Raw genomic sequence first — 16,320 nt, 5'->3', positions numbered from 1 at the left:
CCGTGAGGGAGCTTGGCGCACTCCAGGAAGAGCAGGAAGACGAGAGAGGCAGGGACCCCGGCCGGTAGGGTTCTGTAGGCCCCAGAAGGAATTGCGGTTCTGTTATATGTGCAAAGGCAGGTAAGTGTTGGAGGCCTCAAAAATGCCTCTGGGGGGAAAAAAATTCCCTCTGCTGGTAATCCATGCTGCATACATAATGGATCCTTCTATAGAGTGCATTTTAAAGGCAGATAAGCTTTATTATGGCATAGGAAAAGAACTGGCGGCCTGTATCGGGACCTTTAATAGTAGTTACCCGGGGGCAAGACGGTGTGAATGGAGATTCTCTTACTCTGGACCTCTGAGTCTGGATATTTTATAGCAAAACACAGCAAGGTGCAGTGCAGTGGAAATTGTACCACGATAGACACCCTTCACCTTCTGCCTTTGGACTTGAGTCTCTATTCATCATTGTTGTTCGTGACATTTAAAATAGTGGATTTAGCTGAAATGAGAAGTGGATTTCCCTCCTTCCTTCCTTCCTTCCTTCCTTGAAGCTGGCCGTTTTGTTGCACTAATTATCTACTTCCTCAAATGATTTTGCCTTCTAAAAGAAATACATGTGTCAGGAATTCTTCCTTACAGGGCATTTTTAAAAATACCCATGCCTTGGGGGGGGCAGGGTGGCTCAGTTGATTAAATGTCTGCCTTTGGCTCAGGTCCTGATCTCAGGGTCCTGGGATCGAGCCCTGCATCAGGCTCCCTGCTCAGCGGGGTGTCTGCTTCTCCCTCTGCCCCCTACTCCTGCTCTCGCTCTGTCTCTCTCATAAATAAATAATCTTTAAAATAAAATACCCATGCTTTTAGCTGTAGAAGTGAGCCCGTCTGCTCCATTTACCCCACTGGTGTTTTCACAGCCTGTGTGGTGGCGGCTCCAGTGGGTGAGGTGGTCTGGGTGGTGGAGAAGCCACTTTGCTGAGGGAGGGCTCATAGGGCAGACACTCGAGTTGTCCCTCAGGATTTCGCATCCGCTGCTGACGCTGCTAACGCTTTCCTTCAGCCCGCAGAACTCGAGAGATGTCCTGACCTTGGACTAGCCCTGGGTCAAGGTGGTGGCTGGCTGTTCACTCTTGCATTGGCCTGAGGGCCCGTTATCACAGGGTCCACACTCAGCCTCCAGAGGGGACTGTTTACCTGTCCAGAAAATGTGTTGACATTTCAGTTAGTTGCCGTCATCACAAGCTGGAAGATTTCCCATACGAAACAGATCTCTGGCATCTCTCAAAAGGCCAGAAGGAAGGCTGGTCAGCACTGAGCCCTCCCTTCCACAGGGAGAACTTCAGAGATGGGCTTGTGCCTTCTTCGCTCACATGCTGGTCATCCTTTCTTTGTCTTTGTTGTCTGGCCCCTGAAGCCTCTGAGTTTGCAGCCCTGGCCTGGTGCACCGGACTGACCCGCCAGCCAGAGCCCTTCCGCACGGAGTCGGCCCTGCTGCTGCACAGTGCCGCGGTGGGACAGGCTAGAGGGCGGGCAGGAAAGCTCCCCGGGGCTCCGGCAGTGGACGCTGCTGCTCAGTCCCAGGGCAACTTCCACTGTCACCTCTGACTTCGCAGATCCTTTGGCTTCCCGGAGAGGTCCTTTCGTGTTGGGACTGCTGTGGGTGGGACAGCAGTTGCTCGTCTGGACCCCGGGACTAACCGCACCGTGCATGGAGCCGTCGGGGTCGTGAGGCTAAGCCACGTGCAGGCCCATCATGGGCCCCGGGCTGAGCCGGTCTGAGCTGCCCCACCGCCATTCGGTGGAGTTCCAGCCTCAGCTTCTGGTCTCTACCCTTCTGTCTCACGTTGCTTTGCCTTCCCTTAATTCTGTGGCAGTGTCAGGAAGGGTCAGCAGTCTGGGGGTCCCCCTGCTCCGGGCCCCACAGGAGCATAGTGGGAGACCAGCCGGAGGTCGCGGTGTGTGCGTTCTCACCTAGCAGAGCAGCGGTTCACAACGCTGCTTGGGCTGTAGTCTCCTCGGCGCTCTCGAGGGACACGGGGAGCCTGCCCTCTCCTTTCCCTGTCCCATCTTGTCAGGTGTGCCTCATGGGATTGTGGGAAGCTTCGCTGGAATGTTCCTGGCAGCCTCCTTGGCAGGGAAGAATGAAAGAGCATAGGAATTTGCCTTGTTTGCACCAGGGGGTGGGTTTGCCTGGGGGAGAGGGGGGAGTATTAGAGGGGGGCGGCTTGAAACGGCTCCGAGGGCGGTTTTCACCCTTTTCCAACTTTTCCAAATGGAGAGTCAGCCCAGCATCCCTGTCTACAAAGTGGCAGGAATGAGCTACAGTTCTGCTTACAAATTTTCACTTGTAATCCATACATTTTAGCACTTTATTTAATGAGTTTATAAAAATCTCTGCTTCCTTATGTGAAAATTAGGCCCCTTTTCTGCTGCCAAGGCAGGGCAGCCCGGAGAAGTAACTAACCCCTCTGCAAAGTGCTTTGGGAGTGGTTAGGGGCCGTGGGCCAAGCTCAGTCCCGAGTGAGCAGCAGGAGGTGTAGACGCGTGGAGAGCTTTCAGGAAAAGACGCAGATCCTTTTTTAGTCACTCCTCTCTTTCTTGTTATAAGAGTAACTTGTGATGAAGGGAAAATTAAAATTAAAGAAAAATATTAAAAAGTAAATAAAAATCCACCCATTCTCCACATCCAGATTCTTTTGCTCCATTTCTGCTCCAAGAGTGGCGTACCTGCACCCGTTCCATCCGTGGGTGACAGCCGGGGCCTGTGGTGGGCACTCTACATGGCTTATCCCCATTGCCCTCCTGACAGGTCCAGCAAGGGTGCTGTTAGTCCCACTGCCCAGATGAAAAAGCTGAGGCTTGGAGAGGGAAAGAAGCTTAGCCCAAGGTCGCCCAGCCGGTAAGGGAGCTGCCAGAGACAGGGCGCCTGTAGCACCTCTCTGCAGCCTCTGGGAGGCCTCAGGTAGTACTTTCTTCCTCCTTTTTTATCCTTTTTCTGAAAACATGTAACACTGTAGGGCCCAGTGACTTGCAGAAAATGTGCCATATTTGGGTATCACGTAGCAGGTGCTTTTCTGCCCTGTTCATGTCTCTGTGCTTTGCCTCTTTGTTCCTCTCTAGGCATCATGGCCATCCTGTTCTCAGGCATTGTGATGTCCCACTACACACACCATAACCTGTCCCCGGTCACCCAGATCCTTATGCAGCAGACCCTCCGGACCGTGGCCTTCCTGTGTGGTGAGTTCTGGCTCTGTGGTCCCGTGGGGGCAGGCTGGCAGCCCGTGGCTCAGCCACACCCTGTTTCCCCCACGGAAAATTCCTTAAAGCCACATACTTCGCTCCCTTATCTTTTTATTACTCTGGCTTTCAAATTCTGTAACGTAAACCTAAATCCTGATAACTTTCTGGAACATTCGATGCCTTTAATTTTAAGACCAAAAATAATGAGAATAAATATGAACATTGGAGACTGATTAACGTTTATAACATCATAAAGTGACATTTCCAAAAACCTGCCTCCTGGCACTGGCATTGGTGAGGGTTAGGTGAGACAAGACTCCACTGTCAAACAAGAGCCTGGAAAATCCTGGGGGGATATACGCTTTGAGTTTGGCGGCCACAAGAGCATCGTGAGCTGACGCACATTGTGCATTTCTGAGAAGGGGACAGTGTTAGAGCTTTTTCCCACCTTGTCTACAGGGCTCCTTTCCCATGAGAGCAGCTCGAAGGGCGTAACTCGAGCGCTTGTGCGCGAGCCCTGTCACTGCTGCACAGGACCCGCCGTGAGGACTCTCCGTGAGGCAGTTTCAGTGTGAGCTCTTGCTCCCCCACACTGTGATGTACCCCCTCCCCCGCCTCCTCCCTGGTTTATACCTGGCAGCGAAGGACACGCTCTCACACAGTCCCTTTCCACCGGCCCCCTGGGTGGCCGTGCCCCAGCTGTCATCGCCAGCACCTGCCTGGCGCTGCAGTGGGGTCCGGCTCATTTTCCAGCACTGGTTCCGCGCTGTCACGCACTAGGCGGCAGGGACGGGCCGTGCAGAGGCTTTCTTCCGCAGCCAAGGGGGCTCAGGAGCCAGAGGTCAGAGGACTTGCCCACAGTCTCGTGGCTGAAAAGCGAGTCTAGACTCCAGGTCTGTCTCTTCCTGGTCCCGGGGCTCTTTTTTCCACAGCATCCCACTCACAGAGTCCTAGCTAAGGTCTCTGAGTCCGACTGTCACAAGTAAAGGAATATAAAGCAAACCACCCAACAGTTTCATACCCATCAGGCTGGCATGCTCCAGTTTTGCTAATACCCACTTCCAGCACAGGGATATGGGAAGTGGGCCCCGTTGACAGGCATGGCCCCATGCCATCTTCATGGAGAGTCATTGCAGCATTGGGCTGCACGTCAAAGCCATGTGCTCTTTGACCCAGGAGAGCTATCCTCAGGTGGAGCCTGGATATTTGTCGTAAATAGTGATATCACCAGTAGAAACCTCCTCGGTGTCTGGTGACAGAGGATTTGTTAAATTAGCCGTGATGTACCAATATATTGGAATTTATGCCGCCCGGGAAAAGCATAACGTAGATCTGAGTATGTTCTAAATGAGCTGATTTGGAAAGATCACAAAAATGTTTATTAGATAAGAAAAAAATTCAAGGAGGGGAAGGGTGTGTATACGCTCCCACTTGCAGACTTGTTCTAAAAAGATAACATGTTTAGAGAAGAACATGGCTGAAATGTTTTAAAACAGCCTCTCTGTTTTATGATGTTCAACTATTTTAAAATACAGTCCTTGTCTCCCTGATGATTAGCCTCTTCTGGGGGACATGACCGTGTCAGCAGGGAGCCTAGTGCTAGGAATTCACAGGGTACTCTTTCTTGGATACACAAGTACCTGCTTGCACAGAGAGCAGCATCGACTCTTTCTGACCTGTGGAATGAAGCCAAGAGTCAGAAATGCCCCTCTCCCTGCAGATCCTGCTGGGACAAGCTGTCTTCCCGACCTGTGGCAGCATTAAATGCGTGACGTCACTCTAGCTTTGGCTGCCCTGGCAGGGAAGTTAACCGAGGGACCTTTTCACACTAGGAATGTGGTATCTGTAGTCATTTCTCTGAATTTTTGCCACTTTGCTGCAATTGGGATCCTTGCCAAGGACTGTTCGACAAAGGGACAGATTCATATATTTATCATCTTCCCCGGGTGGGAGATTATGTATTTGCATTTATTTGACAGCTGCCTCATTAAATGAGGAGATTCTGAATAAGCAGGCACGGGCAGCTCGTGCGATAGAAGAGAACGAGCAGATCGAAGCATGGTTTCCAGCAAGGCATCGGGTGCCGGATTTTTCAGACAATAAGCAGAGTGTTACAGTAGATCCTGACTCACTGTGAAATGTTTGCTTGTGTGCCGTGTCAGAAGAAAATAGTTGGGGCTGAATAATCCATTCTTTGGTTTGTTTCAGAAACATGTGTGTTTGCATTTCTTGGCCTGTCCATTTTTAGTTTCCCTCACAAGTTTGAAATTTCCTTTGTCATCTGGTGCATAGTAAGTATTTCCTTGTTTTTTATTTAATTACTTATTTGTAGATCAATAACCACATGTTCTGGATTCATTTATGTAACTGTTAACTGCTTAAGGTCAACAGCTACATAGACACTCTTCTGTTTAAAGTTTCTTTTGTTAAAAAATCACAAACATATGATGAAGGGAGAAGGGATGGAATTAAGGGAATGAATATCCTTGGAAAAGAATTTTTGCTGCTTTTTAAATATTAAATGACCTTGAAGGTTATGGTCTTCTCTAAAACTACAGGTTTCTGTGTTTCTGTATTAGATGGTAAAAGCAACTTTCAGAATTGAATGTATAATTGATCATAACCATGTAAAAACATCATGCATAGAAAAAAAAAAGGAAAAAAAATGCAGCACAATGTTCCCAGTGGTTGTAGAATTGGGGATGATTTCTTTTCTTTTTCTACTTTTTCTGGATAATCTATAATGCACATACTTCTCACTGTGGTTTTCTTCAAATGTGTCCATTTTTGAGCGTGACCTTGGACACTTGTTTAAAGTAAAGATTACCACACCCTTACCTCCCCAGAGGTTCACCCAGAGCAGTCATCCCTGGTGATTCTTACCATTCAGAAGGTTTGGGAAACTTACCATTGGACTCGGGGCAGCAAGGGGAAACAAATTAAAATATGAATTTAACTTAAGTAATTTAAAATAGGAAAAGAAAACTTTGATCACTCACAGTAGAATCAAATCTTTTGGCAGAATGGAGTGGGGGGAGGGGATAAATGTTTAGCGTTTAAAACAAAGGGGACAGCTTCCTCAGGCATCAGATGGAAGTGACATGAATGGCTTCTAACATGTGGGCATTTCTCCTGGTGCCCCCAGGATCCCTCATCTGGGTCCCTCCTGTGTCTCTCACCCCTCAATGTGAGCTCCTCTCCCAGAAGCCCACCTGCTGATCCATACTGTTATCCCTAATTTGATCTCTGTTGTCCTTTTAGATCCACTGTTAACTTAAGACAGGTGAGACACACGCCTTACTGTGTTCAATTATCATGATTCATGTTCAGTTAACTGTTATTACCAGTGCCACTTAACAGAACCCAGCTGTTGAGATGCAGACCTTTTTTTAACACTGTCACCTGCCATGTGCAAACCAGTGAGGCCTGCCTGTTTGGCATGTGGGGAAACTGAGGCACAGAGGAGCTATAAAGAGCCCTAAGGGAAACGATGTTTCTCCTTGTAGTATGTGTGCTTCCACCTCTCAGTCGACAAGAGCTCATTGCTTTTGTCCCTGTTATCTGTCCTCCAAACTCAGGTTTCAGGACAAAGAGAATAGCGAGAGCCATTTACAGAAAGTATAATAGTCTTTAGTGTGGTCACACCTGAAACACAAGTGTGGGAATGAAAGATTGGATCTCAGTGGGTGAAGCGGGGCGGTCCTCCCTCCACCATGAGCTGGGAGCAAGAGGAAAAGAAGACGCGCCAGAGTGGGAGCTCAGTCTCCCCCGAGGGCACAGACAGGCCAGTCCTGCCTTTCGCGGAGACAGTCCCTGCTGTTCTGATGGGTTACCTGAGACTTGTGCAGTGGTCAAGGGCACAGGCTTTGGGGGCTGAACCGGGTTTGGGGCGTGGCTCCCAGTAATAAGAGCATTGCAGGGATCTAAATTTAGCAAGATAAAATGCATATAAAATGCCTGGCACGTTGTCTGACGTATAAATGTTAGGCGATTGGGAGCCATTGTTAACTTGACTGTCTAAGGCATACAGTCCGAAGCACACTTAATTCATGCTTCTTAAAAGAATAACTCAGAGTCTGCCGAATGTACATGTGTGTATTGTCTACATATTACTAAGTTAGTTATGGTAAGAACCAAGATGAAAAAAGTAAATTAATAAGTAGTTCTGGGTATCCAGTTAGATAAGATCTAAACCTTACCTAAGGCTATATTTTGTTAAGACCAACTTTGGGGATGGTTAGGAACCAATAGCCTTGGCAAGCAATTGCCAGACAGGGTGCATGTGACCTTCTAGAACCTACCTGCGCATTCCTTTTGCTTGGGGACTAGCATTTATGAGCAGCATTATGTGTAGGCCCTTCTCAGTCACCCCTCCTTTCCCTGAGGAGGGGGGGCGCCCACAGGAGAGGCAGGAACAACCTTGTCTGTCCCTCCAGAGCCAGCCCATTGGGAATGATTAGTGTAGACCCATCCCACGGTGGAGCACCTTTGGAAGAGTGAGATTGCCCTTAAATTAATCCCTGGATGCTTTGGCCTGGCCCCTTGGCATTCGGTTTTGTTCTACTGTCATAGCTTAAAGCTGGCTTTGATACCTTGTTAGTCCTCTCTTCCTGGCTACGGAAACATAACATACAAAGTGCGATCTTCTCCCAGATTCAGAGAAACTAGCGTCTCCAGCAACAGGCCCCAGCTGGGTCTCTGCCTAGCGCTGCCATTCATGTCTTTCATGGCCCAGGGGAAGGCTGCATTTCTTATGGGCATGTCACAGGGTCTGTGTTAGCTTCAACAAGCTTCACTTGAAGGCCCAGCGGTTTCTGTCTACAGCTCTATTTGTTGATCTTCACAGGTGCTTGTCCTGTTTGGCAGAGCGGTGAACATTTTCCCTCTTTCCTACCTCCTGAATTTCTTCCGTGATCATAAAATCACCCCGAAGATGATGTTCATCATGTGGTTTAGCGGTGAGTCCAGTGTTGAATGAGCAGTAGACAGAAGATCGCTTATAAAGGCACACGTGGTGTGGAGAGCACGAGTGGCTCTCCGCTGGGGCCCTCCGAAACCGGGCGTGCCTCGTAAGGCAGGAATCATGCCAGCCCCCATTTACTGGCCCCGGGCGAGTCCCACACAGACGGTGCCCCTCACAGGCTGCATGCTGCGAGGCAAATGGGTAGTGTTCGTCTCTTCGGCACATGTGGAGGCTCAGGTTCAAGGGCAACGGATTTGCTTGGGTTCCTGTGACGACAGGAGGCAGAGCCAGCATTTACTGTCCTGCTCCCGCTCCTCTCGGATGGGCAGCCCAGGCCAGCACGTGCCCGGGACAGCCCTCACCTGCCTGCAAGCAGTGAGGGGCTCCAAAGAGAAAAGGTTCAAGTTGAAACAGTTTCACACTACAGGCTAGGTTTGGCTATTTCTTTTCATCCAGTCAGAGTTCTGAGAGTTGATTGGAACATTTTCAGTTTCTGTGCAAATTCCTCTACTTTCTAGAGGAAGGGAATGATTTCATCTTTGGCTCCTAACAGACTGGATCCTTAGGCATCTTTAAATTTATTTTTGAGCAATACATCCCGTTCTTTGTACTTTCTTATTTAAATATTATAATTAAAATATTCCGTGTGGGTCGGGGTAGAGCAACATGCTTTATAAGCTGTTTTCGATCCAACAGCATATCTATACATTTCTTGCAGATTTCTCTCCTCTTTCAAAAGGCCTTGTTTAAAATATATACATATGTATATGTGTGTGAGGTATGTATGTATGTTTAGCGAGAGAAACTTTTTCCTCAGTCTTTCTTGCCAACGAGAAAAAATTTTTTTTGTAAAGTAGTTGATCCAAGGTCTTAAAAATCTCAAAATCTAAGAGATGTATTGGATCCTTTACATGGTTGTGTGAGCTGTTTGGGGGAGGCGGGCATGATAAGAGACCTCTGTGGGAAATGGCGGCACTGTTTTTAAACAGTGAGGGAGGTTGGTCCCAGCTGTTCCTCCCGGGCCATCCCGAACCCTCTCTCCACAGATTTTCACCCTTTGTTTCCTGGATCCTCAACCTCTGTCTTTACTGAGACATCATCGTTGAAACTCTTGGAGATTCTTCTCTTTCTCAGGAAAATACCAGTGACTTCAACCAACATCCCTTGCACACAGCCCCCCTAGCTGCTTGCTGTCTCCCTTTGCAGCCAGACCTCCTTAAGTGGGCTCTCCTCCCCTGTTTTTTCCACTTCCTCACCTCCTGTTCATGGGCCTGAACTTGGCCTTCCCCGGGTCACCAAGCAACCTTCTGCTGCCAAGACCTGGTGGGCACAGGGCAGCCCTCGTCCAGCCCACCTCCACAGCTGTGAGCTCCTTCTGCCCACTGATCTGCTTTCTGCCTGGAGACCCCCTTCCCTGGGCTTCCAGGCCATGCTCCTGGTTGCCCTCCTTCTCAGGTTCCCCTTCCACCTTTACCAACCCCTGAAACACTGGCATCCTCAGGACGTAGCCCCAGACCTGCTTCTGCTCTTGTGTTCTCACAAGCTCACCCATCCCGGTGGCCCCAGTGTCCATCAAGTTCCCACACCCCAAAGCTCTTTGCTCTTAGATCTTGACTCATGCTTAAGTCCTCCTTCGATGCCGTGGAGAGCTCATTGTCTAGGACTGAATTTACCTTCCTGCCCAACCTCTTCTTTGCCAGCGTCCCCCTTCCACGGGAAACAGTGATGTGTGTTATGACAGAGGTCTGGCTCACTCCACGTTTGCTGTGTGTACACTTGTCCCGTGCCCAGCATTTTGTCCTCAGGCCACCAACCTGGCAGGCCCCGCTTCTAGTCCTGTGTGACAGGTGGAGAGGTGGAGTTGAGGCCTGGGGGAAAGAAGGGCATGGTGGGGTGACCCCAGGAGCCAGACTCCAGAGCCTGCTCCCAGAGCGCCGTGTAGCACAGCCTCCTGGGACACCCCACCGTCGTCTGTGTCCTTCCCGTCCCGGGCCACCCCACCTCTGGCTCACCCCTGTGGCCTGCTGCTTCCTCTCTCCATGTCTCTCTTAATCCTGTCCCCTTTCTGTGCCCGTGTCTCGGGTCCGCACTGCTGCTGTGGTCAGACCCCCACCATCCTGTGAGGCTCCAGCCTCTGCGTCTGTCAGACCCTTCACGGTGTGCCCTGCCCCCTTCTCCCCTTCTTCGGGCACTCACCATGGCATAAGCCCTTGTCTGCGGTCTCCCCACCTGTTCCCCTCTGGGGGGCACCGGGCAAGCCAGCACGTTCCCCAGAAGGTGCTGTTCCCAGCCCAGGGCAGCCCCTCGGCCCAGCCAGCCACCTCGCAGGGCAGCACCACAGGAGGTAAGGATACAGCTCCCGGCAGCCTCTGGCCCACAGCAGAGCAGCCCCGAGCCTGCTGGTGTGGCCAGGAGCTGCGGGAGAGCCACGTCTTCAGAAGCAAAGGGGCCTTGGTTGCTGTTGCCTGCAAGGCTGTGAGGCCCCGGGAGGACGCGTCCTTCCCTCAGTCTCGCGTCCTCATCTGCCTGTGGTGGAGAGTCGAAGGGCCTGTTTCCCAGCCCTCCTGCGAAGTCCCAGCGAGACTGTGCACACGGGGCCCTTCCCACAGGGCCTGACACACACACAGGGATGGCTCAGGCTGCACTAGCGGTCAGATTTCTAGAACGTGAGCGTTGGCGGGACGGATCCTCACACGGGCACGCACACCTGGTGCTTCAGGGCCTGGACGGGTCGCCTCATTTGACCCACTTGGCCACCCCGTGCAGTGGAGATGGGATGAGGTCAGACCCCACTTCTCTGCAGCCCGCTTCTGTCACGCCCAGAGCCTCACAGGAGGAGGTCGCCCTCCGCAGTCGGGCGCGTTAGAACATTTGATGGGTGTGAACCAGGCCTGTGCCCAGGTCCCCAGCGCCCAGTCGGTGAGGTGGCTCCTCTCACCCGCTTCCCTGCCCCCAGGCCTGCGGGGCGCCATCCCCTACGCCCTGAGCCTGCACCTGGACCTGGAGCCCATGGAGAAGCGGCAGCTCATCGGCACCACCACCATCGTCCTGGTGCTCTTCACCATCCTGCTGCTGGGTGGCAGCACCATGCCTCTCATCCGCCTCATGGACATCGAGGACGCCAAGGCGCGCCGCCGGAGCAAGAAGGACGTCAACCTCAGCAAGACGGAGAAGATGGTGAGCGGGGAGGGGACGGGGGCTCGGTGTCCACCGCAGCTGGGAGGTGGGGAAACGAGACATGATTTGAGGCTCTCGGCACCAGCACACACTCAAAAGGAGGTTGAACTGGAGTTCTGAGGCCCTTTGTGGGTTGTCTGCCAGCGTCGGGCCCAGTGAAGCCACGGAGGCCGTGGAGTGGGGGCGTGGACCCACATCAGGCTCTCCCAGCACCACCCCGTGGAAGGTTTTAAAGTCAGTCATCCTCCTCCCCCACAGCGTCTACTGAAAGCCACCTGCCGGGGGCCTGGGGAGGGGAAAGTGCTTGCTGGGCCTCTGAGGGCCATGAGAGAGGTGCCTTCCTGGAGGACAGATAAGGGAGGTGTCCAGGGCCCCGCTGTGGTGAGCCAGAGGCTCCCAGATCCCTGGCCATCTCCTGCCCCTGTGGCTGTCCCTCCCCACCGGCTGCCTGTCCCTGGCGTCAGCCCTCCTCGCCCTGTGTGGACCCTTAGGGCCCCTGTGCTGAGCCAGGCTCTCTGACAGGAGCAGAGGCTGTCCTTGGCCTCTCAAGCCACCTTCCTGCACTGCCCCCAGCCACCCACCCCCAGTTCTAGCAATGCATCTTTTTCTAGTTCCCTTATTTGAGATCATCAGTAACTGTTCAGTCAAGGAAAGCAAAGAAATCCTCAACCAGCAGACAGAGACAGGGACACAGCCCACTTTCCCAATGGGGCGCTCGGGACTGGCCAGATCTGGCCTCAGGTCTCTTTGTGGCCTGGCCCATGTCTCCTCCAAGGCCCGGCTGGGAGGAAGCCCTTGAGTGGTCACAGGGTGATCACAAGTGGGTGGTCACAGGCGGGGCTGGTTCAGCACGACCCTCTCACTCTCAGAAGCCTGTCCCTGGCCACCCCCATCCCCTAACTTTCTGGTCTATTCCTGACAAAAGCCCCAGTATAGGTTCTCGGACATTCCGGAGGCTGTCAGAATCGGTGGAGGGCTCCTGGGTCTCCCCAGGTCTAAGCTATGGCTGGAGAGAATTTGAGCAGGATGCCGGGTGCCAGGTGCCACTGCCCCCCCGGCCCTGCGGCCGTGCTTGCTGGAGCCCGGCTCCTGCGGAACCAGGATGTATGCCTAGAGGAAGAGCAGCTGCTGCTTAGGGAATGTTCGGGAATGTTCTCTGTGGCACAGGCGTGGGCGCGGTGGCTGTGCGCTCCTTGCACCGTCTCAGGTCGCCCTGAGAACCCACAGGAAGCAGGTGCTCTCTGCTCCTCCTCGGTTTGCAGATAAGAGCGCCGGGGCACAGAGCGGTCAGGACTCCCTAGTCTGTGCTCTGCACCCGCACGTTCTCCATCAGCGCTCTCGAGGTGGAGGTCCCTGGATCGGCAGCTTCCCTGGGAACTTGTTAGAAAGGAGAATTCTTGGGCCCCATCCCAGACCTGCTGAATCACAATTCTGCAGGTGGGCCTAGGGGGGCCAGGATTTTGTGGATTTGTAAGCCCTCCGGGTGATTTCCTCCCCCCACATCCTGCACCTGCACCTGCTCCACCACCCAGGCACCCAGTGGAGGCCACTTGGCTGTGGCTTCAGATGCTACATTCACACCCTGCTGGCCTTTGGTCATCCCTGCAGTGGACGGGACTGTCCTGGGCCTGGGGCCTGGAGCTCTGCTTGTGTTGATCTGTTGATCCGGTGAACAGAGACCTCCTCCCCCTGCAGTCCTGCCCTACTACGGGGTAGTTGCTCTCATTTCTCTCCAGGTCCCCCCGGGATTGCCCCCCACCCGCGCCCATACACACACACACACACACACACACTCTCTTTCTCTCTCTCTCTCTCAATCTCTCTCCCACTCACTGACCAGCCAACACCTGCCCAGAGCGGAACCGCAGCTTATGCAGCTGTCAGCAAAAATGACAAAAGGGGCCTCCCTGTTCCATTGGCTGCGAGTAAATCACCTAGAATGGCAGTTCCCAGTCCTGCCTGCCCATTAGGATCACCTGGAAAGCTTACAAACCAAACCCCAGCCCACAAATAAATTCTGATTTATTCATAATTCTCATCTATTCCTGGGTATCCATCGCATTTTTATAAACCTTCCCACCTCCCTGCAGGCTCCCAGGAGGTGCTTTGCTGCCCACATACGCCCCGTGCTGATCCGAAGGCACAGTTAGGGTCGGAGACTCTGGTGGCCAGAAGCAAAGTGCTGCTGGGCAGGCGGGGTGGGGTGGGGGCTCTCAGGAGGAGTCCAGCCCCCGACCCCCTGACGGCCTTCCTCCCCCCGCAGGGCAACACCATCGAGTCAGAGCACTTGTCCGAGCTCACAGAGGAGGAGTATGAAGCCCATTACATCAGGCGGCAGGACCTCAAAGGCTTCGTGTGGCTGGACGCCAAGTACCTGAACCCCTTCTTCACACGGCGGCTAACTCAGGAGGTGGGACACATGACGAAGGGTCCCCGACAGAGGGCAGGCGGGGGGCCAGCCAGGCCACCTCCCCTGGCTCGACCTTCCCCTTCCCAGGCGGGCAGCGGGGTATGCTGTGGGACTCAGCATCTATTGTTTTTCCTTCACTGCCATTTTTAGTGCTAGTTTAATAATAGACTTGTTAACGCGGTTCCGTTTTCCTGGATGATAGACGCAGGACATTGATCGGCTGCTGATTCTGAGCTGAAAATTTCAAACGTGCGGGGGCCTCAGGCAGTGGCCCAAGGCTCAGGGCTCTTGTTCCATCCCTCTGGGGACTGCTGGCCTCTGGGTGACAGTGAATGACACAGTCTCAAGGGGCCCGGCTCGGGCCTGCCCCACTTCGTTTCTGAGCCCACTTTCCCGCCCCACCAGTCATGGTCGCTGTCAGCGTGGGAATGTTTCTGTTGCTTCGTTTCATCCTCTCAACGACCTGTGTCATAGCTGCAGCTGCTCTCTCACTGAGCTGGGGAGACTGAGGCCCAGAGAGGTGCAGTAACCCCCCGAGGTCACGCAGCCAAGGTGCGGCAGAGGTGGGAGCACACCCCGAGGGTGTCTGATTCCAGAAGCCATGTTTTTTAACATCACACCAGCCTGCCTCCTACTCCTTTTTCTGAGTGACACCTCCTGTTACCTCCACCCCCGCGGAGAAAAATCCCAGTTCGAGTTAGTTGGTTAACACTTGGAAATTGCCTGTGGCCACGTGCCCTTCCTTCCATCTGTCCCACACCCCCACGAGATACACAGCAGCTCCCCACTCCCTTGGCCCTGACCTGACCCAGACCCACTGACAAGGGCTTGGTTGTGTCTCTTGCTCCAGGACCTCCACCATGGGCGCATCCAGATGAAAACCCTCACCAACAAGTGGTACGAGGAGGTGCGCCAGGGCCCCTCCGGCTCCGAGGATGACGAGCAGGAGCTGCTGTGACGGAGCAGAGTGCCCCGTCCGGCCTCCTCCTGGCTCCCACGACAGACACTCAGCAAGGGCCCCGGAGGGGCTCACATGGGGCAGCCCCCTCAGGGGAGATCGAAGCAGGGGGAAGCAAAGGCCATGGTCTTCGGAAACCGGACGTCCCTGGCCCTTGGAGCCAGCTGTCTGCTTCCTAAGTAGGTCGCGTCCCGGGGCCTCAGCGTGCAGGACCCCTGCTCTCCGTGTTGCTTCTCAGCCCACAGATCGGAGGGACCAGCTGTCCGGGTAAATCTTCCTTCTGCTTCTGCAGCCAGGGTGCAGAGTCCTCTGCCGGACTGAGGGACCCGAGAAGAGGAGCCGTGCCCTGCTGTGGAGTCCGCCGTGACTGGGGTGCTGCCGGAGCTGGGGAGGCCTGCGGCTTCTGCCATTCCCAGCCACGGCCTGCATCACGGGACCGCCTGCCTGTTCCGGCAGCACAAGGAGTCAGCCGCCATTTCCCTTTGGTCATCAAGGTGCCCGTGGTCTCAGCAGCAGCAGTTCGGACCTAAGTGGTGGGCTCGGAAATCTGGAAAACCTCATGCTCCCCTTTGTGATGTAGCTCGCGCTCCCTGAGAAGGAAAAACCTAGTGACCTTTTTCTTTACCTCTGCCTGGCACCTTGCAGGCCGTCTCCCTGGGCAGTGGGCAGCTGCTGCCCTCCTCTGGGAATAGTGTGAATGTTTACACTGGTTCGGGGAGGGGGCGCGCGGCCCCAGTGGGGAGCCCCGTTGGAAGCTGCAGCCTTGGGTTCCTGGGGGTGAGCGAGCCTAGTCTGTGGGGTCAGAGCGCCCCCTGGAGGGAGAAGCTAGAGTTACAGGGCTCATGCCCGCAGCATCTGCTGTCTTTGAATTCAGTTCAAATTCATGCACTTTGACAAAGCAATCACCTCCCTTGCTCAGTGGACCTTATCCATCCAGAGGCCCCATTTCCTGGGCACCGTGGGGTCTGCCCACTGTTTGGCTACTGCCACCTTTACTGCTAATCAGCACTTCCTCTGTCCCTGCCCCAGTTCTTTACTGGCCTGGGTCCCAGCTCCCCAGGGCCCAAGGGCAGGGGCCAGAGCAGCAGTGCTCCATGTTCCTCCCCAGCCACCCCCACCCGGAACTCACTCACAGAGCGTCTGTATGTGCTCTCTCCCTCTCACATGCACTGCCCCATCCCTGGGGTCCCGGCCCCCAGCTGTCTAGGGTGAGAAGCTTAGACTCATGTTTGGGCAGAATTACTACTGACTTTTGCCTCCAGTCCTCCCCTGCCCTTAACAGACCTCATCCCTGCAAGCCTTTGCCCATCTCTGGGCCAGTGGCAACTCCCCTGGGTGGCTCAGGGTCCCTGTCTTGGAACCCAGCACACCTCTGGGGTGGTGTAATTCGTCATGTGCATGTCCTTGGTTCTCTGGGGGGACACAGCGGGCCAGCATGGACCCTGGGCTGGCAGCACATACGATTCCATCTGTTCTGCCTCAGGCAGCATGGCCGTGGCTGTCAGGAAGGACTGACTTCAGAAACCACCAGGCCAGACCCCTTTCCGGAAGTGTGAGGCCGGTCAGACAGGAAGCACATGGTTTCCTTTTTAT

At 53.8% G+C, this 16,320-nt stretch overlaps 1 protein-coding gene across 2 annotated transcripts in view; it reads left to right on the top strand.

Moving 5' to 3' along the window:
• SLC9A8 (solute carrier family 9 member A8) overlaps positions 1-15,351 on the top strand; it is a 63,824-nt gene extending 48,473 nt beyond the window's left edge. For both annotated transcript variants that reach the window (XM_080812969.1, XM_080812968.1), the window contains 6 exons: positions 3,100-3,216; positions 5,428-5,510; positions 8,066-8,177; positions 11,139-11,359; positions 13,623-13,769; positions 14,620-15,351. In XM_080812969.1, the coding sequence (XP_080669095.1) occupies positions 3,100-3,216; positions 5,428-5,510; positions 8,066-8,177; positions 11,139-11,359; positions 13,623-13,769; positions 14,620-14,727 (788 nt within the window). In that variant the 3' untranslated portion in view covers positions 14,728-15,351. The remainder of the gene's footprint in view (positions 1-3,099; positions 3,217-5,427; positions 5,511-8,065; positions 8,178-11,138; positions 11,360-13,622; positions 13,770-14,619) is intronic.
• Positions 15,352-16,320: the final 969 nt, after the last annotated feature.

This window comes from Martes martes, assembly GCF_963455335.1.
Source record: "Martes martes genome assembly, chromosome: 9".
In the NCBI taxonomy this organism is placed as follows: domain Eukaryota; kingdom Metazoa; phylum Chordata; class Mammalia; order Carnivora; family Mustelidae; genus Martes; species Martes martes.
This window is presented reverse-complemented; position numbering and strand designations above follow the sequence as displayed.